The 25,798-nt window shown below is 45.0% G+C and overlaps 1 protein-coding gene across 3 annotated transcripts in view; it reads right to left on the bottom strand.

Annotated features, from left to right (window-relative positions):
- Nucleotides 1–25,798, bottom strand: part of CREBBP (CREB binding lysine acetyltransferase) — a 141,499-nt gene that overhangs the window by 37,364 nt on the left and 78,337 nt on the right. For 2 of the 3 annotated variants that reach the window (XM_075010346.1, XM_075010348.1), the window contains exons 14-19: nucleotides 24,251–24,670; nucleotides 22,379–22,558; nucleotides 21,962–22,148; nucleotides 7,434–7,552; nucleotides 5,200–5,439; nucleotides 4,631–4,719 (exon numbers count right to left, since the gene is read on the bottom strand). In XM_075010346.1, coding sequence (XP_074866447.1) covers nucleotides 4,631–4,719; nucleotides 5,200–5,439; nucleotides 7,434–7,552; nucleotides 21,962–22,148; nucleotides 22,379–22,558; nucleotides 24,251–24,670 — 1,235 coding nt within the window. The remainder of the gene's footprint in view (nucleotides 1–4,630; nucleotides 4,720–5,199; nucleotides 5,440–7,433; nucleotides 7,553–21,961; nucleotides 22,149–22,378; nucleotides 22,559–24,250; nucleotides 24,671–25,798) is intronic. The other variant, XM_075010347.1, reaches the window with a different exon arrangement.

The following is a 25,798-nucleotide window of genomic DNA, read 5'->3' as shown; positions in this document are numbered from 1 at the left end:
TTCATTCACACACCTTCCCTCCCCCACTACTGCAACCCAGGTGACAACTTTCTAATACTGTATTTTCCTGGAAGCGGATGTATTGAGTGGAACCTTCTTGTGACTGGCACTAAACATTATATTACTAGCAAGCTATAATTTTTAAAGCATTTGTAAAATAACCCAAATCCAAACAGGCTGAACTGAATTCCTGTGTGGTGCCCAGTAACCACTGGATGCAGCTGAGGAATGAAGCTACAAAGGAGCAATTTTGAAAGTCCTATACGCTTTTATCCCAGCTGGTTACCTCAACCAGCTAACATGGGTTAAAACTGAAACTGCCTTGTCACCACAAGGATTATAATAAATGTATTGGTTAACTTTAATATAAGTTAAAATACATCTTTTTCTCTAAATGAAAGCAGGATTTTTGGAGCTGCCAGAGTGACTCAAAGGGGGTGGAACAAGGAAGAAGATCTAACTTGTGGCCTTCTGATTGAGAAGAATTAAGACAGAGAACTGATATTTTATAAATTAAGCAGGAGAGCATTTTGGTAGAGCGCACTCATTGCACATACCCTACTTCTACTAACTTTGCTTCAGAATTCTGCCAAATTTGTCCAGGAAAAGAATACGTTTACAATTTAGCATTTGTAAGTGAACATATGTACTAATATTTTGCCAGTTACAGCAACCTCCCTTTTCTTTGCAGTAAATAATACTGCTCATTGTAAGGGGCAATTGGATTCTATAAGGCTGAACAGGCACTCCCGTAACTAGAGAAATCAGTGGTCCTGGGTCCAATAAATTTTTTGCATTCAAATGGTTTTGGAAATTGTTCAGTCTGAACCACTCTCAGATTAAGTTTACAGTCTTTGAAAACACTTGGACTGAGCAATAGCTAACCATGACAGAAGCCTAGACTACACTTAATTTAAATCAAATAGTAAAGACACTATTAAGCAAATGTACATGTTTTACTGATCCAAGCAGTCAATCCATTAGTCATACTATGAACAGTCAGTTCTGCAAGACGCTGCGTTCCTCTGCCCCAATCTATCGAAGTACTTATGCAGATACATACAGTTAAGCACTTGCTGGATCGGGACCAGAGTTCACAGCTTCAGGCAGAATTAAACAGTCACAGGGATTAAGTCCCATGAAATAATTAAAATGAAAAAAAAAGTAAAATACAATGATATCTAAAGCTGCGGAAAGTCTATAAAAATCAGAGCACCCAGATGACACTATTTATAGATATATTATGAATACAGAACTGCACAGAAGAAATAAGACTTGCCTGTGGCTTTCAAAGTTTTCTGTAACAATTTTGTGTGCATGCAATCGCTATTATTAGATTAAAATTTACAGTAAGCACACAATAGTGCAGTCAGTTCTGTCACACCAAAACAAGGCATGTGGTTCTTGAAATGAAAAGCTTTTCAAATGCAGACTGTTTAGATAATTATGAATTCCTTTTATTAAAGAGAACATTATGTTTCAATGTCTCAAATGAAGGAAAAGTTCAACATCTTTGCACACACAAATCTAAGGGTTCAAAATTTCAGACTGAAACTCGAACATTTGCCTTCATATATCTATATTAAGTAAATAACTGCAAATGGAAATAGACTGTGCAAATCATAAATAGTTTCAAACTGGAACCAAAATATGAAACATTTCTAGAACAATTAATATTTTTCTTTCAATTTAATAAACTTGGGTTTGAACTAATCTGGTTAGGGAGAAGCTATGATTTTGTTAAAGGAATTGTGCAAGGACATTGTTAATGTAAACAAGAGCAGTACAGGCCTTCCATAACTTGGTACACACTTGAAAAGACAGTACCCAACCTTGGGAAGTATTCAATTAGACAAAAAAACTACGAACTGCTGTTCATTCAGCCAGAACACACTTCCCAGAGGACTGGGACTCCACGGACCTGGTTTCTACATTTTGCTCTGTCACTCATATGTCTGCACTACAAGTTAAGGGGCAGCTTAAACGCAGTGTAGACTTCCAGACTTGTGCTACTGCCCAGGCTCCAGGACTATTCCACAAAGCAGTAGGGTCCTAGTAATCAGGCTGCAGTCTGAGTCTGGGAGCTCAAGTCAGCAGGCACAGCTGCTACCATTGCGTGAAAAGTTGAAACTGTATTTAAATAGGGCACTCAAATATCTGGATGTTTAATCAGAAAGAAATGTCTGATCAGTTTGAAATTCTTATCCCAAGAGCCTGTATTTACAAATGAACTCTCCTGTCTTTTATTTAGTAACTGTGGGAGAACGCATGCACATCAGTGTGTGTCAGTGCAAAACACCATCTGTTGAACTGCATGCCATACAGTACATTACATGTAATAACCGAATAAATTATTTTGTTAGTCTTTAAAGTGCTACTTGACTGCTTTTTTGTTTTGATCGCATATAGACTAGCACGGCTCCCTCTCTGTTACTAGTACATTACATGTTCTCAAAATCTTGAAAAAGTCAGAAAAAACAAACCCACGTCTCCTTCTAAAAAGGCAAATCTTCAGATAAAGCTGCTAGACATTAATGATGACTGAACAGCATAGGATCAATAAAACCTAATCCATAATCTAAAAAGCTACTTCCCTATTTTACTAAATCAAAGCACCCGTGAACAGCTCCCTCACCACCATAAACACATGGCATCCAAACCAATGGACTCTTATCTTTTCAAGTGTTTCAGATGCAGAATCCATTTGTACAAAAGGAACAAAGTGTCTAGTAATAAACTGGGGAAACACTATTACTGAACACATTCATTATGTGTCCATCTTTGAAGGATTTTGTATATCATTAAATACATCTGAGAACATATAAATGAGTATAACGTAAAATGCCCCATAAAGATGTCACATTATCCACTCCTCCCTCAGTCAGGGTCACACATCTACACAATGAAAAATCACCTGCATTGCAAAACCAGGTTACTACGTGACAATACCAGATTGTTAAACGTGGTCTGGTGGTTTGAGTATATTTGCAAGTGTGCTACAGGCCTACAGAATACGAGACAGTAGCACAATTTAGGAATAAAGATAGAACGCTCTTTTGTTCCACCTAGTTGGTAATACCAAACTGCTTCATCTGTAATGGCAGCTACCGTTTTGTAAAGTAGCGGTATGATTTGTATGGTGCAGAGTGGGATCTAAATGAGATATCAAGTCTGAGAGGTGGCTGTCAATATTTACTTCATACTTTGAAGTTAAAATGCAACCTGCAGCGCACGCCAAAGCTGGCATGGCTCAGGCTTTATCAAGGCTCTGGCAAGAAAACGTTTCACACTACCACCTAAAAAATGACTTGTAGTTTTTTTAGAGCCACAGCTAGTTTACATTTTCGTCTTTTAATGGACATTACTCACTACAGCACTAATGCATTAAAGTATAGTAAAGATAAGTGAAACATAATTACTACAGATACATTTTCTAAGGGGTGGGGGGGGGGGAGATAAAAATACTAGAAAAATGTTAGAGCGGTGTCATTTAATGTTGAAATCCAAGTACTGTTTTATTGAATGGAATCCCAATATAGATAGAATGTTTTCTTCCACATAGTAACCAGAGGACTCTATTCTAAATAAGAACTTCATTTTTTCTCCCAGCTCCTCATGGCTTCCTGGGACTTATTATGGAACTCAAAACTTACCATGAAATCTCCAAGAAAACCTTTTACATTACATTCACACAGTTACAGGTTGATCCTCTCTAGTCCAGCACTCTCGTCCAGCACCACAGATAATATGGGATGGTTTTAGTTAGCTACTTATCATGGGTGCAGCCATGTTTCCTCGGGTCCCATAAAATTTGTTTACAGCCCCCAACACCGACTCTCAGTGTGCTGTACTGTTATGTAGTTCTAATTTACCCCTAAATGCCTTCTAAGAGCCCAGTAAGCAGTGGAAGGGCTGGTAATGCTGCTAGACAATACTGACCTCCCATGGTGTGGCAAATTATTTTGTCTGGCACCGGTCAGGTCCAGAGGGTGCCAAACTAGAGAGGTTCAACCTGTATTATGAATGTGCAATAAAACTGCCACAGTTTTGTTTAGCTTATGAATCCTTCATGAAATGAAGTTGAAATATGAAGTTTCATTTCACTAACAAAGTTCTCCAGGTTCAAATTGTGTGCAACAACATATTCAAAATAAATGGCACAATACAGCTGGAGCCACCCACACAGACATTTTCTTTCCAGTATAAAACCTTACATTGGTATCTCCCTGACAGTTATTTTAAGATACACATCTACCTATTTTTATTCAGAGTTCTTTCCAAACAAAAGATACGTTTGTATGGTTTTTTTTTTTAAATCAAGCAATGCTTCAGATTTCACAGAAAAGAACAACTTTAGTTAAGTGGTGCCATGTAGTGTCCTTAGACTGACAAGCATATAAATCCCATGTACAATTAGAAGCAATGTGAAAAACCAAAGGTTCTTCCTCTCCCCCCACCATCCGCTGCAGGAGGGTTGCCTACAGCACAATCTTGGTATTTATTAGAGAAATAAAGGAAATCAGACATTAGTCATCATTTTGCTTAGTACACGCTAGGATACAAAGAGACAAACTTGCTTTGTCGCTCACTGGATCCCATTTCCCCGACTGAGAAGTTTTTTGGGACTTACCTATTCTGGTAACTGTAATAGGCAGCATCACGGGGAATAGTACACAGTTGTTTCCCATAGCAGCACAAGGTCTGCGGAGAAAACTCATACTGCAAAAAAAGGTGAAAAAGCTTTAAATGCTGTTTTACATTATGCATATGCAGTGTCGTGAATGTGCTATAAAAATACATTGTAATATACTAAGGTGTGTTTATTAGATTCAAATGGACATGGATTGCTATGGACAGATTCTTAGCTGGAATAAAATAGCTCAGCTCCTTGGACTTCAGTGGAACCAAAATGGCTTGATCCAGGTCAGGATCTGACCCAGAGATATGGGATTGCATATAACAAAATATTTCAACACCACTTCAGATTGAAAATGATATCACCACAGTGATAAAAACTTGGCTGGACTCCTCTAGATACTTTCCGCTTTCTTAATACATTGACGGGTAATTTTTTAATAGCCATTCTAACTGGTAGTTTAATTTTACTCAAAGTAAGTATCAAAAAGGACTTCGGTTTTTTTTTAACCTTCTTACTCAAACTACTTAGTTTTTCAGCAGTAATACACTTGAAAAATATACCTTGCGTCCACAACAGTATCCAAGTGACTGCATGACAGGGTCAATCTCTTGTTCAAAGACTTCTGCAAGTTTTGTGCAAAACTTATAGACTCTGGAAGTCTTGCGATTGTAAAGCCAGGCGTTGTTAAACATTAACCAAACGTCATCCACGTACTGCCATGGCTCTTGGTACTGGCCAGTATCCAATTTACGTTTAATGGTAGAAAGGTCCATAGGATTCTTCACAATGTCAAAGTAATCCTTCAAAACAAAAGCAAGATTACTTTAAGGCGCACCTCCAGTTCCTATTATTTTGAACAGGTCCAAAGTATTATACTTCTTAAATAACAAGTGCAAATAGTCTATTTTGAGGCTTTACCCAGAGCTTAAATGGGGCTTAGACCTTGTGCAGCATGAACATTTACACAGAGGTAAGCCAAAGCCCTACTGGACAGTGAGTAAAATTTTCAAAATTGCCCAAACGATTCAGAATCCAAAGTTTCATTGTAAGACAACGGGAATTGTCCTGAACATGTGTGAAGGCTGGACAGACACTGCTGAACCTCAATCAAGTATTTGAAATTGGAATCCACAGGCTCAGTCAAAGGATGCTTAAGGAGTTTGAAACAGGAGATGAAATCTGAGAAAAATTCCATGCTTATTTTGTTAAAACTGTTCAAACTTAACAGATCATAAAGCAACTTTGAATTTTGGGAAACAGATTTAAAAACAAAACCATAAAAACCAGGATCTATAGAAGACCACTAAGCCACCAAATTACACGATGGACAAATTCATAAGTCAAGTTCTGTGACGGGTGCTTGCACTAGCTGTATTTGGAAGTTAGTCTTGGATAGATGGGAACCTAAATGCACTCAAAACTCTATTCAGTTATGACCTCCGGACCAAAGGCAGCAAATGATCATATTTGTTCTGTGTTGACCTACTCTGCAGTACTTGCTCCCCTCATGAAATATCCTTACTCTGGTCCCACTTAAAAAACAACACTTTGAAGATTTATCCACCCACATATTCAAACGTGTTTCTTGAATGATCACTACTGATCCTATACTATTTATCTCATCTGTCAAACATGAACCCCTTCACTTTTTTCTGTGTGTTTGTACTTTAGGAAGTTGATCTTTTATTACATGAGTTCTGATTTTGTTGTAAGGCACTCTGCAAAGTGTGTGGAGTTAGCCAGTGGTGCAGAGAAAACGTTATTAAAATTGTTAGCCTTGTCACAGCTAGGCTACATTATAGCTGGCCATACGATGAAGCCATCATCTACTTCGCCTATTTCTACACAAACTGCTACAGCAGAAAACTGAGCTGGTTTAACATTTCACTGTAGACACTCACTACAGCAATGAGATGATTCTCCTGTCACTATAGTTAATCCATTACTAGAGAGGTAGGAGCGAGGTCGACAGAATTATTCTGTCAACCGAACACTGTCTACAACAAGGATTAGGTCAACTTAATTTTGTCACAGAGGGGTCTGAATTTTTCCACACCATTGAGTGATGTACCTTGATCAGCTTGACTTTTTAGCACAAAACTTGCCTCACTTTGAAGCACTGGATGGGTGTAAAATGCAGCTTTTAAGACATGATTTTATTCTACACTCTTATACTGTGACTATAAAACACCAAACATCTTACTGTGCTATAAAATCTGACCTCTAGCAAATCCTGAGATAAAGGAAGTAATGCTAACTAGAAACACTGCGCTTACTAAAACAACAACTGTAGCACATGCTGTAGCAGGCATGAGGCTGACACACTTGAGCTCCCAGTCTGGTACAGGTGGTTAAGATGGAACAAAGGGTGGTTCACTTGTGCAGCCCTATACATCCTTGATGGGCAGACTAAGAGTGCATGTATGGGTCAGTTAACACTGGTAGGAGAATGCTTCCAACCAAGGGCCTGAGAGGCCCAAGTTCACCTGAAGTGGGAAACACATAAGGACACCACCTGAAGAACGACTAGTTTTATATTCTGGTTCCCATGAAAATTCATTCTTTGTTATTTTTTGGAACTCAAGAAGAGAAAACTTTTAGGGCACAGAGTAGATGTTCCCATGATCACATATAGCTTGAAGACGCACGAAGGTATTAGACCAAATAAGTTCACAAAAATAAGAATTATGAGCTATCATACATGTGCCACACACACACACACACACACACACACACACTTACTTTATACATATGTAATACACACACACCACCAAGATTTTTAATGTTAACTCACAGGAATTCCTAAGAGTTGAGGATCCACCGGCTGTCTGAAAGGCAGGGACTCTGGGTCCTGTCTGTACAATGCTTCAAGGGTAGGCATGAGGGCCTGACGCAGTTCTTCAGGCTTAAAGACTGTTTTAAAACAAATAAACCCAAACACCTTGAAAAAATTTCACTAAGATATCATAATTCAATATAACTGAAGGCATTAAATTTTGCCATTATGAGATAATTTTTCCATCTCTGAACAAACAGGGTCATTATTCCTAACTGTGGGTTTTTCATTCTGCTGTGCATATAGAAGACAGAACTAGACCTGAATTGCCAGAGAGTTCTAATATATTTATTAACTCTGTGACTACAGAATAAGAATCCTACCCTGCAAAAGGGATCTTTTTAACATGGCTACAACCGATTAACAAAAAATATCCTTACAGAAGAAGGATGGAATAGAGCAACTGGCTAAATTTAAAAAAAAAAAAAAAAAAAAAAAAAAGAATCCGTTAAGAACAATTTCCTCTCTGCCTCTCTCTCATATACATCCATGGCTACGTCTACACGTGCACCCAACTTCGAAATAGCTTATTTCGATGTTGCGACATCGAAATAGGCTATTTCGATGAATAACGTCTACACGTCCTCCAGGGCTGGCAACGTCGATGTTCAGCTTCGACGTTGCTCAGCCCAACATCGAAATAGGCACAGCGAGGGAACGTCTACACACCAAAGTAGCACACATCGAAATAAGGGAGCCAGGCACAGCTGCAGACAGGGTCACGGGGCGGACTCAACAGCAAGTCGCTCCCTTAAAGGGCCCCTCCCAGACACACTTTCATTAAACAGTGCAAGATACACAGAGCCAACAACTACTTGCAGACCCTGTATATGCAGCACGGACCCCCAGCTGCAGCAGCAGCAGCCAGAAGCCCTGGGCTAAGGGCTGCTGCCCACGGTGACCACAGAGCCCCGCAAGGGCTGGAGAGAGAGTATCTCTCAACCCCCCAGCTGATGGCCGCCATGGAGGACCCCGCTATTTCGATGTTGCGGGACGCGGATCGTCTACACGTCCCTACTTCGATGTTGAACGTCGAAGTAGGGCGCTATTCCCATCCGCTCATGGGGTTAGCGACTTCGACGTCTCGCCGCCTAACGTCGATTTCAACTTCGAAATAGCGCCCAACACGTGTAGACGTGACGGGCGCTATTTCGAAGTTACTGCCGCTACTTCGAAGTAGCGTGCACGTGTAGACGCAGCCCATGTCTGCTACCCCTACTCAGATTTTTACATTAAGAAACTGCAGGGAGGGACAAATATCTGTAGAAAACGATATGTCCAAGTTGTATTTTCTAAAGCACAGACAAAGACCAGATGGCTCCATAAGCAGCATGACAATTTTCTGATCAGGGTATGGAAACAATCCTGGCTCTGATGGGCTGTAACTGATTTTGGAATACCGATACACTTTTGGAGGCAGTTTCAGCCAGTCAGGAACAGATGTTTTAATACCTTGTTGTTTTCACCACTGGCTTGACAGGACAACAAATTAAGACATTGTCCATGTATACTGACACACAATATTGGCCTTCAGACCGAGAGACAGAGAGTTTGGCATTATCTGTACTACAAAGTGGGGTCAAGCGCCAGAGAACTTGACCCCATCTTGACACTGCCTTGATGACTAACTACAATGTAGAGGAACAGAACTGGGCCCAAGCTATCCCAGAAGAAATTGAGAATTTGGCCTAAGCATGCTTGGCTCTGAGCCAATGTTCTAATTTTTTTCCACCCATGTATGAATAAATTTTGTTATGCATGCCAGAGCATGCCTGGATGTGCACCACCAATAGAAATACATGCTGTGGGCACTGCTAATCAGCAGAGTGGCACCTAAATCTCTCCTGGGGCTGCCCAAGCGCTCAGGGGAGAGAGGGATAGTTTAGTGGTTTGAGCATTGGCCTTCTAAACCCAGGGTTGTGAGCTCAATCCTTGAGGAGACCATTTAGAGTGCTGGGGCAAATAGATTAAAAGAAGAGTCTGTCAGGGATGGTGATAGGTCCTGCGGAGAGCGCAGGGGACTGGATTTGATGACCTCTGAGATTGCTTACAGGGAACACTGGCCAGGAACATGCACTGAATCTCTCCTATATTCTGGCATAACAGAATATAAATTTGTTAGAAGAGGGAATCTTTCTGTATTTTTCTTCATTGCTAAGCACAATGGGTGACCACCACCTGAAACCAAATTGACAAATCCAAAAATTGGTAGACTTCTTGCCTGAGGACCGGAATGTGTTTATATCCACAGACTGAAGTAATTTTTTTTTCTTAAATAAAAAAAAAATACCCAAGTGGAATAATGGGTCTAGACCCTGGGTGGTAAAAGGCAGGAGTAAATCTATCCCAAGGGACTATGAAGAAAAGAAGCAGAGGTAGAAGGGAGGATTACTGAAAAGAAACCTGTACAACATGGCCAACTAGGTTGGAGGTGTCTCTAACAGGTGCTAAAATGGAGGCCTCTCTCAAACAGAGTCCATTAGTTCTGAAGACAAGAGACATTGAAGGACAGAGAGGAGCTCTTTTAGATAGGCTTGGGTGACATGGGGCACACATGCCTGGGAAAGAACAAAATGCTTTTAGTGTTTTATTTGGATGTACGAAGACCTAGCTATTGCTATTCCTGACGAGTAGAGAATCCATTCCATAAACCCATCTCCTTCCTGCCCACCCAGCTGAACATGAGGTGTTAAGATTTCCTCTGGGTAATTAAGGGCTCCTTTATTTTTGCAACAGGGTGAATAATCCCCACCTTATTGCTTTGGAAAGAGAAATGATTTCTTTACTAATAACCCTGACAAGAAGCTCCCAGAAAAGCTTTCCCTAGGAATATTCACCAGGAATATTTTGAACTGAACACCAGATGCTGAAGTTGTATATAGTCTTTTTTATTATCTAAACTAAAGGTGGTTTCTGCCCATTGCAACTGGCTTCAGAAGTGAAATGAGTCCAGAAACATGCCTTAAATAACAACTGCTTATGTTGAAGATCTCTCTCAAACATTGATTTAAGTTCTCTGGATTGCTTCTGGCACATCCTTCTGGAAATCATCAGCCAAAGCAAAAAAAATTTATGCAAAGCAGGTGGAAGCTGTAGACACTTGGGCTGCAGCCAGTACCTTGCAGACCTCATGGAGCACTGATTCCACTCTACTAATCATGGGTATCATATACAGAAATTCTCCCAAAGGAATCCACTTTCTTTTGAAAACTTCTGAGAGTTCTTAGAAAGCCTTTTATTAAGAACTCTCATTTACATTTTATGACATTCCCCAATAACAAAAAAATGAAATGGGAGGAGTGCAATCTTGATGCTGTTGCTTGGCTACTTCAATATTTCATGGTACCAGATGTTCTAAGTTTTTAGAGAAAACGTTTATCTCCTGTGTTTGACAAATACTGGTACCATGAAATTAGACTATTTCATAATGCATAATACGCCACGGCCAGTGCACAGATTTCACGTACAGTCTCAACTCTGGTATGTCTTCAGAGGGCTATGTTTAACCATTTTGTCTTTATATGGAATTACATTATGAAATCAAGAAGTATGGCAGAGTAAAATAAAATGAAGTGCCTTTTACAACATCTTACCACTCCACCTGTACTTCCAGTCTACTTACTTTTTTAAACAAACATCAATTAACAAGACTGTAGCTGCAAACAGAGAAGTGCCTTAAATTAGCTTCAGAAGTTTCTTTTGAGACTCTTTCCTACCCTCCTTTATAATCTGATTACCAAAGTATTCTCTACAGTAACTTGGAATGCAGCAATTATGTACCGCAGTTCCCAATAATAAAACATTTCCACTAGTAGCTGGCACTCATCAACATATTACAATGAATTGTAACCTGAGGCCTAACCAGTGGTAATGAGAGTAGTGTTCACAACGTTGCTTTAACAACTCAAATATCTGAAAAGGTTCATGATTGCAACGTGCAGCGTAATTCAGATACACTAAATACACATGTACAGACTATCTGACATGAGGGGATTACGCTATAATTTGATTTAGTGATGGGAGATAATAAATTTAATTATAAGAGGGAAACTGTAACTATAATGTGCTTTCCTTCCTGTCATCCTGCCTTCAGACCATAGAAGATTTATCATTCAATGACAGAAGGCCTAACTCAGCCACTCTTAAAAACCTGCCAGCTCTATTTGGTATGCACAGAGGATCTCATACTCTGAATTCACTACTTCCACTGAGCCATAAGGAGATCTCTTCAAACCAGGCTTAAAACTTTCACATTTAACTTGTGTTGCTGCTTTTGACTACAGTCGAGAAAGTTTGTTTTCCTGGTTCGAGGGTTGGGCCTTTCTACCCCAGAGCCTGCAAGGATGTTCACGTGAAAAAGTGGACAAAGCACTGAAGGAGAATCATGGCAGTAAACACCCACTTACTTGTAACTAGATGTTCTTCAAGATGAGTGGTCCCTAACTATTGCACTGAGGACTACACTCATGCTCCATGTGGCTGGAGCTGAAGATTCTGCAAGAACCAGTGTCCATTTGTTCATGCATCCACCCTTCTGTCACTTCCTGGCTTTGACCAAGTCAGCGATAAAAGGCAAGGCAAACAAACTGAGAACTCAGCTCCTTTGCCACTGCATTTCAGAGATCCACAGCACCTGGAGAGGAGGTGGAATTGGAATACAAATAGGGACCATACACCTGGAAGAACCTGTGGTTACAGGTGAGGAGTAGTCTCTTTTTTGGAGTGTAGTCCACTCCATACTGTATCCCACTGAGGATGAATAAGAAGCAGTATCTAATCAGGAGAAGGTGGATGTGAGAAGATAACAGAAATGGTGACTAGGCAACAGCTCTGCTGAATGGGGCATCGCAGAACCGTGTACCAAACCAAAAGTTGAAGCAAATAGATGTACTGAACTCCATGTGGGCACCTAATATATGACTATAAGCAGTAGAGCCTGAAGCACAGCCGTAACCGATGTTTGTGTCGTTATGGAGTGGGCTCACACCCAGGGACATAGACAGTCCCAATAACCTACAGCAGAGCATAAAGCATCCTGAAACCCATTTAGAAATTCCGAGTGGATATTGCCTAAACCCTTCATCCCTTCTGTTATAGCAATAAGGGGACTCTCTCAATGATCTTGTTCTCTGCACATAGAAAGTCAAGGCTCTGTGGACGCTGAGGGAGTGACAGTGCTGCTCCTCCTCCAAGGCGTGAGGTTTCAGGAAGAAAGCAGGTAAGTGTATCTACTGATTAAGGTGAAAGCAGGGTATGACCTTTGGAATATACTTGGGGTGCACATGCAAAGAAATCTGTCCTATGGAGTGTGGTAAAATGGGGTCCACCACCATGGCTTGTAGGCTCCTTGGTGTACCTTTCTCACAGAAGTAACAGCAACCAGAAAGGTAGCTTATGTGGAAAGGAGAGACAAGGACCATGGAGCCAAAGGCAAATAATCGTAATGTCTGAAGAGAATGGGAGGAACGGTGCGGAAGCGCTGACATGACCAGGTCCATCCACCACGGGAAGGAAGAGACAATTGTGGATAGGCCTGTTGGGATCAAGTCCCTGGTATGGTGTGTGGGAGAACAGGCCCTCTAAAGCCACAGCTGCAGGCAGTGAAAGTGGCCAAGGGGGGAAAGATGGAACAGAAGGGCTGGTGATCTGCTTCTAGAGCATCTGGAACCTGTCCTCCTGTACGTAGGCTCACGACAAGACTGCATCGATGAAGCCCAAGTGAGTTCCAGGGATTATGTGGGATCCAAAATTGATTCTTCTGTGTTTATGCTCATATCCTATGGAAGAGAAAAGTAGGAGCCACATGAAGTCAAAGTCTTCAGCCTCCCCACTGAACTGTGTTACTAATCATTGAGATACAGGAATATAAGAACCCTCTGACACCAGAGATGGGCCATCACCACAGAGAAAACTTTAGTGGATACCCAGGGAGCACTAGCCAATTCAAAAGGTAGAATATTGTACCGGAAATGTCAAGATCCTACCCTGAATCTCAAGAACCTTCTGCGGGCAGGTGAAAAGAGGTTGCCTGCACAAGAAGAGCTGCAGACCGTATGCCTCTTTCCAGTAAAGGTACAATGGTCGCTAAGGTGACTATACAAAACTTTGGCTTGTGCACGAACAGACAGACTGAGATGGAGGTCTAAGATTAGATGCAACCTGCCTTTTTTCTTGGGTACTGGGAAACAGGTGGAATAAAACCCTGCTCCCTGATAGAACCTGTTCCATCAGCCTATGCGCCCCTTTGCAGTACAGTAGCCATTGTTCATGAGAGGTATCCGCCATGTCCAACACCATCTGAAGCACTGTACTTGAGACCAGGGATAGTCTGGAAGCAGACAACTCTGTTGTGGAAGCTTGTCTGCAAAGTCTGCCAACTAGCCATAAGTGAGCAAGTCACATTTAGCTAACAGCACTACGTAATTAGCAATCCCTTGTGACCCAGAAGGTCCAGTCACTTACTTTCTTCATCTGCTGGGATGGAACAGAGGTGGTGATCCTCTGCCTGGATTATTAGAAGGGAAATAGCTGGGGAAGGAGGGAGAGAAACCCAGACATCTTTGCTGGTACACAGCACTTCTTTCAAGCCCCCATAGGTGTGAGTGTGCAAATGACCGGAGTGCTTCAAACAGTGCGGAATGGCTGAAGAATAACTCTGCTGATTGGTAGGGCCACTCAGATTGGTACAGAGGCAGGCAAGATGTCAAGAAGCTCATGTTGTTTGTTCTGCACTTCCTTCTGTGAAATGCAGAGGGCACCAGCCACTCTGTCCAACAGTGCTTGGAAGTGACGGTAATCATCCAGAGGTGATGAGGGACACTAGACACCACCACTTTGCATTTGGAGATAACAAAGAGAACCACTCAGTTTCTGGCAGTATTGTCAGAGCTGGACTAAGCCGTTCATCCTCCAACACTGGTTCTGAACACCTACTCATTGACGGTCAAAGAGACGAGATGGGAGGGACTCCTCTCGTGTTGAGTGCGAAGGCTCTGGAGCAGGGTACCCAGTATGACCAAGATGGAGGAACCATCATTTGCTGCAGTGGGCCCAAGCAGAGTACTAGTGGCTACTTTGCTGAGGAAAGAAAGGTTACTCACTGTAGTAACGGTGGCTCTTCGAGATGTGTCCCCGTGGGTGCTCCACATTAGGTGTCGGGCTCGCCCGGCGCTGCAGATCGGCTCTTCCAAGCAGTTTCTGCCGGACCACGCATGCGCCGGTGCGCGCCGCTCCCCTGCGCGCTCCTGGCCACGTGCGTAATCCGGTCCCCGCCAGTTCCTTGACCAACCGCCCCGGATGGTCCTGCAAAACACTAAACAGAGATCCGAAGCGGGGAGGATGGGCGGGTAGTGGAGCACCCACGGGCACACATCTTGAAGAACCACCGTTACTACGGTGAGTAACCTCTCTTTCTTCTTCGAGTGTCCCTGTGGGTGCCTCCACATTAGGTGACTACCCAGCAGTAACCCAAGATAGGAGGTGGGTAATCGGATCATGTACAGCTTGTCCCCGAGAGGACTGCTGTCGAGAGCTGGGTATCCTCTTGGAATACCCTGTGAAGGGCGTAGTGCTTGGCGAAGGTGTCACAGGATGACCAGGTCGCCGCTCTGCAAATGTCTTTTAGCGCAACGCCCTTGAAAAAGGCTGTTGATGCCGCCACCGCCCTAGTGGAATGAGCCCTGGGCGTGGGCATTTCTTGTTGTGTTGAGTGGCAAACAGGTCTATCTGGGGAAAGCCCCATGCGTGGAAAATCGGTCGTAGCAGATCGGGATGGATCTGCCACTCTTGCGTGAGTGCGAAACGCCTCCTCAGCTGGTCTGCCTTCACATTGTGAGCGCCTGGTAAGTACGAGGCTTTCAAGGTTATATTGTTGGCAATGCACCAGTTCCACAACCGGACTGCTTCCGCACATAAGGCACGGGACGGAGCTCCTCCTTGCCGATTTATATAAAACATGGTGGAGGTATTGTCTGTACTGATCCCGACTACTTTGCCTTGTATATGGTCTCGAAAGTGTCTGCAGGCGTTGAACACTGCTCTGAGCTCCAGTATATTTATGTGCAGTGACTGTTCCGTGGAGGACCACAGTCCTTGAGTCACCTCTTCGCCCATGTGTGCTCCCCACCCTATGTGGGAGGCACCTGTAGTAAGAAAAACCAATATTTGTGGTTGGTGGAAGGGTATCCCTGTTAGCATGTTCTTGGGGTTTACCCACCATTGCAGGGATTTGCGCACCTCTGTCGTGGGCGACACCACCCTGTGAACGGTGTGTGCTGTCGGTTTGTATACGCTCGCCAGCCAGTGCTGCATGCTGCGCATGTGTAACCTGGCGTTCTGTACTACGAACGTCGCTGCTGCCATGTGGCCCAGCAGCTGTAAGCACGTCAGAACCGGCACCGTACGGCTGAAGGTGATGACTTGCACGAGGGAGCCGATGGCCCGAAAGCGTGTCTCTGGTAGATACACTCTCGCTGTAATAGAATTTATGCGTGCCCCTATGAACTCTATGTCTTGTGTGGGGTCTATCTTTGATTTTGCCAGATTGATAACCAGGCCGAGCGAAGAGAACGTGCCTGCTGTGACGCGTATCATGCGTAGTACCTCTTCCTTCGAGGCCCCTTTGAGTAGACAGTCGTCCAGATACGGGAATATAAATATCCCGTCTGGGCAGGTAGGCTGACGCCACTGCCAAGGTCTTGGTGAAGACTCTGGGGGCCGAGGAGAGGCCAAACGGTACGACCTTGTATTGAAAATGTTCTTTGCCTACCATGAACTGGAGGAATCGTCGGTGAGCCGGATGGATAGTTATGTGAAAATACGCGTCTTGTAAGTGGAGGGCTGCGAAGCAATCTGCATCGTCCAGTGCCCTAAGGATGGAGGCGATTGTGATCATCCGAAAGCGTTGCTTGCGCAGGTACCGCGGTTGAGGCCTCGAAGATCTAAGATGGGCCTCCAGCCTCCTGTCTTTTTCTCCGTGAGGAAGTACCTCGAGTAGAACCCTTTCCCTTGCAGTTGCTCCGGCACTCTTTCCACTGCCCCTATGAGCATGAGATGGTCTACCTCCTGCTTGAGCCTCGCTACGTGGGAGGCCTCCTGGAGGTGGGGCCTGGGTGGAGGTCGTGGCGGTGGGAGCGACTGGAAGGGGATGGCGTACCCCGTGGCTATGATCTCCAGCACCCATTTGTCTGTGGTGATCCTTTGCCACTGGTCGTAGAATGGTCGGAGGCGATGGTGGAATAACAGCTTCGGATGACCTTGTGCGATGGTAGTGATGGCGCAGCCCTGGACCTGTGTGTCAAACTTGTGGCCCTTGGCCCTGCCCCGAGGACACACGGCTCTGTTGGGAACGTCGCCTGGGAGTTCTGTACCGCTGGTGCTGTTGATGTCGCCCTTGCTCGTAACCCCTGTGATACTGGGGACGCTGTGGCTGGTACTGGTACCGTCTTTGTTGAGGGTAGTACTTTTTCTTTCTGTGTGGAGGGGTGTAAATCCCCAGGGTCCTAAGTGTGGCTCTTGAATCTTTGCTGGAATGAAGAAGGACCGGGTCAGTTGATTCAGCAAACAGCTTCTGCGTATCGAAGGGAAGATCGACGATCTCTGCCTGCAGATCCCTCGGTATACCCGAAGTCTGGAGCCAGGACTCCCTTCGCATCACCACTGCCATAGCTGTGGAGTGTGCTGCTGTGTCCGCAACATCCAGGGCGATCTGAACTCCCGTCCTCGAGGCCGCGAAGCCTTCTTGCACGATGGCTTTGAGCACCGGTTTCTTGTCCTCTGGAAGCGAGTCCATGAGGGAGGTTAACCTATTGTAGTTGTCGAAACTGTGGTTCGCTAGATGCGCTGCGTAATTTGCCGTTTGCAACAGTAGTGTGGAGGAGGAGTAGACCTTTCTGCCGAACAGCTCTAGCTTCTTGGCATCTTTGTCTGTTCCCCCTGTCTTGAATTGAGATGTCTTTCATCTTTGTTGCGACGACTCTACCACCAAGGAATTTGGTTGTGGGTGGCTGAACAGGAACTCCATGCCCTTCGCCGGCACGAAGTATTTCTTGTCCGCTCTCTTGTGGACAGGCAAAATAGTCGCAGGGGTCTGCCATATCGTAGTGGCGGACTCCAAGATTGCTTCGTCAAGCGGTATTGCTATTTTGGAGGAGGCCGGAGGTCTCAGATTTTTGAGGAGCTTATGGTGTTTCTCTTGCACCTCTGCTGTCTGGATGCCTTGCGTGAAGGCCACCCTTTTAAACAGCTCTTGAAACTGTTTGAGATCGTCCGGAGGATGGACGTCCCCCGGGGCTGTAGCCTCATCCGGGGAGGAGAGCGAGGAACCGCTAGGATACGCCTCTCTGGACCCTTCCGGTTCCTGTTGGCGATGGTACATCCGCTCGCTGGAAGCTTGCGAGGGAAAATCTTGGGGTTCCGTAACCAGTTCCCCCGAGATACTTGAGTCTCTGTCCCCATTCGCGATTGCCCTCGGGGATACGGGACCGTCTGTGGGGATCTTTCCCTGGTAGAATGCTGGTGGTGTCTATGCCCCGCGTGATAGGGACGACCATGGCAGCATGGACACTGTTCTTGGGAAGGTGACCTGGACCACTCCCTTGGTGCGTACCCCCTGCGTCTGGGGGAGCGAGATCATCAAGAGACATGGGACACTGGAGAGAGCGATTTGTGATAGTACTCCAGCAGCTCAAACCCCAAGAAGGGTGAGGGTGGTCCCAGCCAGGGCGAGGCTGGTTGTAAAAATGGAGATGGGGGCTCCGGGTAGGCTAGGGGGGACCCCTGCCTTCTAGTTGGAGTCCGCAGTACGAGCGGAGGGCTGAGAGAAAGCAACTCTGCAGCCCTGTCTGGAGAGGGGCTGCGGTGCCTTGTTTTGTGTGCAGCCTTCCCCCTCCCTTGAGCGGGTGTCTCCACCCCTTAACGTGCAGGGGATCTCGGCCCCGTCCGCGCCGCGCTCGGCACGCTCTTGGGCGGTGCCGCACGGGCGGCGTCCTCCGGTGCCTGCAGGCTGCGTGCCTGCACGCTCTGCACTGCCAGTTCCCCGGGGGTCGGTGCCGCTGCCTGCGGTGCCACCAGTACTGGCGCTTGTTTAGCCACCGCCCTGCCTGCGGTGCGGGGCGGCTGTTTGATCATCAGAGGCTGAGCCGCCTCCACGTGGCTCTCCGTGCCGCCGATGATCAGCTCTTGCTGCGGCTGGGGGCTGTGCGCTCCTCCCGTCCCACTCGCTGTTGCTGCCGGCAGGGATCTGGTTGGGGAGACTTTCCTCCGTTTTTGCGCTGATGGGGTGAGGGAGGCAGCTTTCCTTTTATGGGCCCCGGAGGGTCCCTCCTGCTGCGGTCGCTCCGGCACGTCTGGCTGGAGGGCCTTGTGGAAGAGCAGCATTTTAAGCCGCATCTCCCTGCCCTTCCTTGCTCTGGCTGTTAATTTTGCACAGAAGGAGCATTTCTGCGTGACATGGGACTCCCCCAGGCACCTTATGCAGTGACTGTGCCCATCAGACGCTGGCACTGCCTCTCGGCAAGACTCACATTTCTTGAATCCTGAAGAGGACATTGTTGGTGAGTCTTTTAGTTGTTAATGGGGTACTCAGCACCTTCTCTGTGCTGTTTTCCCCCTCTCGGATAGCCTGCCACGGCAGGAGGGCTAATGGCCCTAGGCTCCTGGCCTCCGGTGCTCCACTTGTTACTAGGACTGGACTGAATGCCGTCCCGCTTGTTGTTTCTTCTTGTTTTTTTTTTTTTGAAAATAACAACTGGCTAACTTAACAATAGACTAAGAACTTGAAAACTTTAAAAACAACAGCTAAAAACCGTTGAATACGCTAACTTGGCCGTAGCCTAGTCGGATTCCGTCTGCAGCCAACGGCGGTTAAGAGGAACCGGCGGGGACCGGATCGCGCACGTGGCCAGGAGCGCGCAGGGGAGTGGTGTGCACCGGCGCATGCGCGGTCCGGCAGAAACTGCTTGGAAGAGCCGATCTGCGGCACCAGGCGAGCCTGACACCTAATGTGGAGCACCCACGGAGACACTCGAAGAAGAAAGGGATGTTACTGCCACTGAGCTGGCAGTGCCTTTGGATCGCCACACTGATAATATGGGAGGGGCGGACACCCATTTTGTCCGAGCTTCTGATGCCAGGAAGTCAGAATGCTTCTAAAGGTGGCACCCCAGGAACCACATGAGCTGGAGGGGAGCACATAGGAACAGGAGCTGAAGGATGTAAGTCCCAGGTGGGAAAACAAACTTTCCATCCGGGGCGAATGGTGTGTAAGACATGGAAGTATCACCCCATCCGAAGCAGAGAGTTCACAAGGTTCAGGTACCATCTCAAGGCTGTCTCCTGTCAATGGCGTGCGCATCACAGTCTGACCTGCAGATGGGGTCAGAAGGAACGCCTGCCTCAGGAGCAAAATTCCCCATCTTTGGTGGCACAGGACTGACAGACATGCCTCCCGTGGTGTGAGCCAGCAGATCCTGTGATCTATGCAACTTTCTGTGGTCCTTGTGTGTCTTGGAGTGTGCAGTTTCTCTGCAGTTGTAACTTGTGGAAGGTGCAAAGTCTTCCTTCGGTAGAGGAATGTTACCTTGCCTCACCACTAGGCCCTGGCACAGGGGTCTATAACAATACTACCGGGGAACCAGACTGGGACTCCATGGTAGGAGGCACAGATCCGGATTGTTCAGAACGATATACTGAAGGGGGGAAAGAAAGGTGTGGTGCAAGTGTTTTCACAGGTGGTCTGAATGTGGCCTTATGACAACCTCCACGTGGGGCATCTTGAAAAAGAGAGCTCAGTCTTCCTTGGAGAGGCAGATACTGCACCGGGATGAAATGTGGGCCTCTCCCAAGCAGTAAAGGTAGAGCTGGTGCTCGTTTCTGGTTGAGAACAACTGAGGACAGCAGATGCAGATCCTGAACCCCACCGTCTTCCACACAAGCCAGTGCCCCTGAATGGCTGTGGGGGTGGGGACAGAGAGGAAATGGGGAGAAATGGAGTCCCAAAATTCCTTCATCCTAGAACTTACAGTAAAAACAATATAACTATCTAAGGACATAGCTGGTTTGTCCCACCCTTTAATCGCCTTAAAGACGTGATGAGGCAGAACAAGAGCAAAGGTGCAGAACAATGGACACTACTATTTTCAAAATCTCCAGATGCACGGCCCAGGACCACCCTCGGCGCAATACAATCTGGACCATCACTCCAAACTTCCTTGTCTTATTTCGTAAGAGACGAACACCCAAGTCATGCAAATACAGACTTTTTAAAACAAAAACCAAAGCTTTAGCCAAGGGAAACAGTAAATCCTAAAATCAGCAACATTCATTTTTCCCTTTAAAATAAAGAGGAAAATATACATATAGGTATGAACAATCCAGGTTCAGGTAAACCATATCCAAAATATTAATGCTATAGCCTGACTTGATCAAAGTGGTGGTCACCAGCGTTCCCTGTAAGCTGTGCCCCCGTGCGGCTCCTCGGGGAAATTCAAATGTCACACAGCTCATTAGCAGAGCACCCACAGCTAGGTTTTCTGTTTCTATTGGCGGTGCCTATGCACTTGCTACAGTGCACATAAAAATTACTACACACGCAGATGGAAAAAATCCACCGATAGATGGAAAAGATCAGAGGGAACACTGTGGATCACCATCTTGGAAACCTCTTTTGAAGTGATGGCACTCCCAAGGCAGCTGCAGCACTGGGCCTTTTCCCCTTGAAAAGCTTGAGGGCCAGTATTCCAGTCTAAACCAAAAACCTAAGTTCAGGAACGGAGTGCATTGCCTAAGTCGCATGCTAACACAGGCCAGTGACATGTGGATGCTGTGCGCACAGCCTCTGGAGAAGAAAGGGACATTCCCTGTGATTCACCTGCAACCCCTCTGGCTAAATTAGAGAGACACATTACACGGTCGTGGAGGGAGAGCTACTCCCAAGTTGCCTTCTGCCTGGTGGAGGTCATCACAACAAAAGGCCTTGGGTTTATCAGGGATAAAGTGAAAACAGAACCTGGAAAGAATTCACAGGCCTTAGAGGATCTCTGTAGGAAAATGATCTAAATGAATTCCGTGCTCATGAAAGAGCACCGGCCAAAGTTAGATACATGCACACAACACTTGCTTTGCAGTTTCCCTACAATTCACCTTAGTCCTGATCTGCAACCAATCCCTTACATGCCTGGCTTTGGTCCTTCCACACAGAGACTGGCCATTGTGGAAAAAGCCACATTTTGATGTTAATACTGACAGACAGTCACATGAAGTGGAAACCAGGACAGCATCAAAACCTCAATTTTCACTTATGATCCAAGAGAAAAGGGTACGGCTTTCCACTATGAAAAAGGGTAGTACGTTAAGTCACAGCTCTAGCCCCCATATGTGGTGTTAGTGCGTAGGTGAAAAAAGAGAGAGACCTCCTGGCTGGCTTAAAGATTGAAGGGACAGAAAACCAAGAAAAATTACAGCAAAGACTCGCATTTCTGTATACGCACTCTTTTTACGGGGCTGAGATGGTGATGTAGATTGTGAAGTGGTGCCATTAGAGCCACTCTCCTCTTCCTCTTTAGGTTCCACCTTGATATCAAGTTTCTTTTCTTCTACCTCCATTGGCTCCTGCTTTGATTCTGACACATCCATTTCTTCTTTCACTTGGCCAGATCCTTGTAAATCCTCTTCCAGCTTAAGAAAGGAAGAGACAAGATGAAACAACATCTATGTCTCAACCCACAAACTCCATCAGTGTAGCATGTCAGTAGCCTGATATATAGCAAAGAGTGATACACAGGTCCTGCACCAGTTTTCCATCAACTATCATTTTCTCTTGTTAACTTGGCTCAGCAACTCACACTCCTCTTATTTCAGCCCTTATATATTATCACTTTAATTAACCGTAAAGGAACTTTAGTTACCTCAGTTTTAGGTTCCACTTGTGTTTCACAAGGCTCTGGCTCAGTTTCTTCATTTTTAACTTCTGGTTTGCTTTCTAGCATTGGAGCATCAGGTCCCAGTTGCTGAGAGTTGATATCGGCACTAGCCACTGAGGCTGGGGTGGGCACTCTGTTATCAATACTAGCTGCTGCTTGGGATAGCTGATGTAAAAAGGTACAAAAATCAAAACATTCATGAAAGATATAGACGTACTCACTTGTTTTGCTAAGAGAAATAACACAAAATATATTATCGGACCATAAAATGCTAGGACTAGAAGGGACCTTGAGAGGTCATCGAGTTCAGCCCCCTGCCCTCATGGAAGGACCACATAGTGTCTAGACTATCCCTGATAGACATTTATCTTATCTGCTCTTAAATATCTCCAGAGATGGAGATTCCACAACCTCCCAAGAAAATTTATTCCAGTGTTTGACCACCCTGACAGTTAGGAACTTTTTCCTAATGTCCAACCTAAACCTCCCTTGCTGCAGTTTAAGTCCATTGCCTCTTGTTCTATCCTCAGAGGTCAAGAAGAACAAGTTTTCTCCCTCCTGCTTATGACTCCCCTTTAGAAACCTGAAAACCGCTGTCATGTCTCCCCTTAATCTTCTTTTTTCCAAACTAAGCAAGCCCAATTTTTTCAGCCTTTCTTCATAGGTCATGTTCTCTAGACCTTTGATCATTCTTGCTGCTCTTTTCTGGACCATTTCCAATTTCTCCACATCTTCCTTGAAATGTGGCGCTCAGAACTGGACACAATACTCCAACTGAGGCCTAACCAGCGCAGAGTAGAGCGGAAAAATGGCTTCTCGTGTCTTGTTCACAACACACCTGTTAATGCATCCCAGAATCATGTTTGCTTTTTTTGCAACAGCACCAACTGTTGACTCATATTTAACTTGTGGTCCACTATAACCCCATGATCCCTTTCTGCCATACTCCTTCCTAGATAGTCGCTTCCCATTCTGTATGTGTGAAACTGATTGTTCCTTCCCAAGTGGAGCACTTTGCATTTATCTTTATTAAACTTCATCCTGTTTACCTCAGACCGTTTTTCCCATTCATCTAGATCACTTTGAATTATGACTCGATCCTCGAAAGCAGTTGCAACCTCTACTAGCTTCGCATCATCTGCAAACTTAATAAGCTTAATTTCTATGCCAATATCTAAATCGTTGATGAAGATATTGAACAGAACCAGTCCCAATACAGACCCATGCAGACCCCCACTTGTTATACCTTCCCAGCAGGACTAAGAACCATAAACAAATATACAAAAGGATCATCTGAAATAGCATCACGCCTGCATCTGAACCAATGTCTGGATACCAGAGCACAGATCTCTGGTTATACAGAGGTAAAGACATGAATGTGTGTAGCATCTGATACATTAGCATCTTCTGTTGATAAGGCAGCTGTGCGGTGGATAGTACACACTGATTACCAGCCAGTGTCTTTCCACCCACCTTTAAAATCTGTGTGAATTTAATTATCATGAAGGTGAAAGACTAATGATCCTGACTACAGCCAAACATAGCACAGCAAATTATGTACAAGCTTCCCACGCACAGCTGTAGAAACATTCTGTAGTATTTTCAATCCTAGTATTGGAAATCACTAACTAAAATGGCTGCTGAGGATGTCTGGATGAATGCATTTTGTCTGCAGATGAATCAAAACATAAATACCTATTCTAAATTATATCTTCCACCATAAAACACGAGCTACTGTTATACTTTGGTCTGAGGATCATGTGATCTGTAATTCTACAGTACTATACCAGGGAAAGTTCCTTGTTGAAAGTTTCGGTTTCTGTTGCATTTGGACCCAATAAATGATGTGATACTCACGGGAGTGCCAGGAGGCTGTGCCTGCACAGATGTTGGTTGCTGCTGAGATGGCTGAGGGGTTGGCACAGACTGGGGTTGTACCGGAGTCTGAGGCTGTGGTGTCACTTGAGCCTGTGCTGCAGTCTGTCCTGTAGGTGTACTTTGTGTCTGTGTTGCATTAGGAACAGAGCCAGGTGTTGGTGTCGGTGTCTGTCCTGAAGATGAGAGGGGTGTGGATGGCTGAGTAGGTGCTGCTGGTTGAGGAGGAGTCATTCCAGGTGGCGTCTGGTGTTGGATAGGTGGTTTGCCAGCTGCAGTGGATACAGGAGGTGCAGTCTGATGTAGAGGTGGCTGAGTCGCTGGTGGACATGATATATGACCACCCTGTGGTCCTAACATATTCATGGAGTTCGGAATAGCAGCACTGGGAACCTGCCCCTGCTAGAAAAAGAGAGTTCTTAATGTACGTATGTTGCTCCAAAACTGAGTCATATTTACTTGGCTATTACAATAGCATTAAATGTCTTCCCAGAGTAGCAGTTTAGATCACAAATTTTATATTGACAATAAACACAGTATTGCTACCTCAAATGTACAGATTCTCATCTCATCAAATCACCAATAATAGCTTTTGTTCCTTTTATGTTGCCCCACTAGCATAAAGGAGATGGAACCCAGATAACACTCCTCAGAGGCAGACAGTCAGGAACCTGAGCTGGGTAGGAGTGAGGGTTCAGAGAACTGAAAGTGACTTAAAGCTCCCCACAAAACTAGGCTGCATCTACTGAGCTACATTGCTCAGGAAGACATCCCAGAGTTGGGGCCCCTGGGTTTACCACCCACAATGCATCTGAAAATTTAACGGTTTTAAAATTGAATATTTTACTAACTGCTGCCTCAGACAAACTACAATGGACGGAGGGAGAATTGGGGAGAGTAGACGACATTAAAATGCCGTCATCCGATTTCTATTTAAAATCTTGACGTTCATATATCTGGGAAGCAACATAATGTATGATCTAGACTGTAAGAAGGAAATAGCAGCTAGAATAGCGAAAGCAAGAGCGAGTTTGAAGGTGATGGATAAGATCTGGAAAAGCAAAGCAATTAGCTTAAGAATGAAGCGGAGAGTCTTGAAAACGTGTGTATTCAGCAGCATGTTGTATGGCTGTGAGACAAGGGTGATAACGAAAGATTCGAAAAGAAGAATATTGGCGTTCAAAAGGAGTTGTTATAGAAAGATGCTGAGAATAGGATGGATGCAGAAGTTCACCAATGAGGAATTATATAGGAAGATACAGCCATAAAGAGAACCTGCTGCAGAAGGTTATAAAACGGAAGCTACAACTATATGGGCATATTTGCAGAATGAACAACAAATGAAAAATCAAGACCCTGGTATTTGGCATAATGGATGGTTGGCATAGGAGAGGCAGACCCCACAGAGAATGGATAGATGATATAGTAGATTAGTTCGGAGCTAGTCTACAGAAACTAAGCCACTCTGCACTGGACAGGGAAAGATGGAAGGAAATAGAGAGAGAGGCATCAGACACCAAGGGGGGCTGA

The sequence above is a fragment of the Carettochelys insculpta genome, chromosome 16 (genome assembly GCF_033958435.1).
Source record: "Carettochelys insculpta isolate YL-2023 chromosome 16, ASM3395843v1, whole genome shotgun sequence".
Taxonomy (NCBI): Eukaryota; Metazoa; Chordata; order Testudines; family Carettochelyidae; genus Carettochelys; species Carettochelys insculpta.
The sequence above is the reverse complement of the archived record's forward strand: the minus strand, read 5'-3'. Positions and strand labels throughout refer to the sequence as shown.